This window comes from Cyprinodon variegatus, unplaced genomic scaffold (assembly GCF_000732505.1).
Source record: "Cyprinodon variegatus isolate N-32 unplaced genomic scaffold, C_variegatus-1.0 Scaffold687, whole genome shotgun sequence".
NCBI lineage: Eukaryota > Metazoa > Chordata > Actinopteri > Cyprinodontiformes > Cyprinodontidae > Cyprinodon > Cyprinodon variegatus.
The window spans coordinates 106,356-108,429 of record NW_015151140.1 but is presented as its reverse complement, the minus strand read 5'-3'; the positions used below and the strand labels follow the sequence as shown (position 1 = coordinate 108,429).

The window sequence follows — 2,074 nt, the reverse complement described above, 5'->3', positions numbered from 1 at the left end:
CCCAACGAGGAACCGGAGCAGAACCGTCGTCCCAACGAGGAACCGGAGCAGAACCGTCGTCCCAACGAGGAACCGGAGCAGAACCGTCGTCCAAACAAGGAACCGGAGCAGAACCGTCGTCTAACCTCTATGTCTCCTCATGGCTAAATAAAATCTCACACACCATTCGTTCACATTTGTTTTTTTTTATAATTCACATCTCAGTAAAATCTACTTCAATACACTGAAAGTACAAGAAAAAAATAGTATATTATACTTCAAATGTGGAACTTTTTTCGTTCTTTACATGGATGCAGACATCCTAAGGTTCCCTTTTAAGGAAGAGTAGAAAAAGAAGAAGCGCGGGGGGGTCGGTGCTGAGGACCAACTGAAGGCTGACTGCAGCTGTTCCCTCTGTCGGCCAGCAGGGGGCAGAGTCTGATCAGATAAACTTTCTCCTTCAGGCTTTGCATAGTGTTCTGAGTGGAACAGCAGGGGGCGCTGTGGAGCTAACATGAACTGAGTATCAAAAAACTTTTTACATTTCATTTTACATTTCAGAGTCTGTGATGGGGGTAAAAAAAGAACAAATTCATTTACAATCCAAGGCCGCCCATGTTGGGGGGGCAATCAGGAAGCAACTCTTAGCTACAGTGGGTGGGGCGGGGGGGTCTGGGTGTCCTTCACTTCCTGAGCAGTGTCCACATTCACTAGAACCCCCGGTCCGACCCGGGCCTTCAGGACGAAGGTTCCTCAGCTGGCGCTGGGCTGGACAGCGGCGGCGGCTCGGCGGCCTCTGCCTGGGCGGGAGCCGCCTGGCTCACCTGCAGGGACAGGTGAGGCAGAGGCTGGGCCACGGCGGCCGGTTTGGCCAGGATGAGCTGGGGGGCGGTCCGGCCCGGGGCCAGCTGGACGGCGGTCGGTTTGATGGCGGTCTGCGTGGCGACAGGCTTAGCCTGGATGATCTGGGTCAGCTGGCCGGGGGGGCTAGTCTGCATCAGCGTGGCCAGCTGGTTAGCTGGGATGGTGATGATGGTGATCTTCTCCCCCGCCTTGGAGCCGGCCGGCAGCATCGTGGGCAGCGCCTGGATCACCAGCTTGGGCGCAGCGCTGCTCACCGGGACCCCGGAGGCGGTGGTGAGGATGGGGGAGGAGTTCAGCGTAACCTGACCCAGAGAGTTGGTCATGACCAGCGGCACGGCGCGGATGGGCCTGCAGGACAGAAGCACAGGAAGTCAGCGGTGATTTTCCCACGGTTCTACTCTGACCTGGTTCTGGAGGCGACTGGCAGACCTGGTGGCGGCGCTGCTGGGGATCACCGTCACGTAGGTCTGCTGAGGCTGCGAGCTGGCCGGGGAGCTGGAGCCCAGGCTGGCAGGGCTCTGCTGGTGAGCCGGGTGCGAAGTGGACATCATCACCTCGCTTTCCTCCACCTTCATCTCCATTCCTCCCTCGTCTTCATCGATCACTCGGATGTTTTTGGGCATTTCTTTGAACTGGTAGGCGAGTCGCTGACCCTCCACCTTGGCCAGGATGCCTCTCTGGTAGTAATACCTGCAGAGGAAGGCTCAGAGTCATCATCATCATCATCATGCAGAGGTGGCTGCTGAGGGAATGGGGTCGGCGCTGACCTGAGGGCCCGGCCCATGGTCTCATAGTTCATGTCTGGCTTATTCTTGTGCTTCCCCCACAGTCGGGACACGGCTTTGGAGTCGACCAGCTTGAAGATGCCTTTGTCCCTCTGCATCCACTTGATGTACCTGGGACAGGTGTTCTTATCCTGCAGCAGCTCCAGCAGGAACTCCCACAGATACGTGGTGTTTCCTGGGGAACGGACACAGCAGCATCAGAGCCTCAGAACGGACACTTCCTGGACAGACAGGAAGTAAAGACCAACCTTTTCCTTCCCTCGGCCTCTTCTTGATGCCCAGGTCGTAGGAGCCATTGGAGGCAGGCTGCTGTGTTCTGGGTTTACGCCCACCTGCACTCAGCAAACACATTGGATTTCAGAACAAAAAATTATAGACCTATATCCAATCTTCCTTTCTGATCTAAAATTTTTGAGAAAGTAGTTGACAAACAAGTGATCGCACAC

General features: G+C 55.7%; 1 protein-coding gene across 1 annotated transcript in view; it reads right to left on the bottom strand.

The window, feature by feature from the left end:
* Positions 1–179: 179 nt before the first annotated feature.
* The window catches only part of LOC107097354 (ETS-related transcription factor Elf-2-like), a 12,403-nt gene continuing 10,508 nt past the window's right edge, over positions 180–2,074 (bottom strand). Inside the window, exons 6-9 of the mRNA XM_015394481.1 lie at positions 1,877–1,960; positions 1,611–1,803; positions 1,273–1,533; positions 180–1,191 (exon numbers count right to left, since the gene is read on the bottom strand). Coding sequence (XP_015249967.1) covers positions 717–1,191; positions 1,273–1,533; positions 1,611–1,803; positions 1,877–1,960 — 1,013 coding nt within the window. The 3' untranslated portion in view covers positions 180–716. The remainder of the gene's footprint in view (positions 1,192–1,272; positions 1,534–1,610; positions 1,804–1,876; positions 1,961–2,074) is intronic.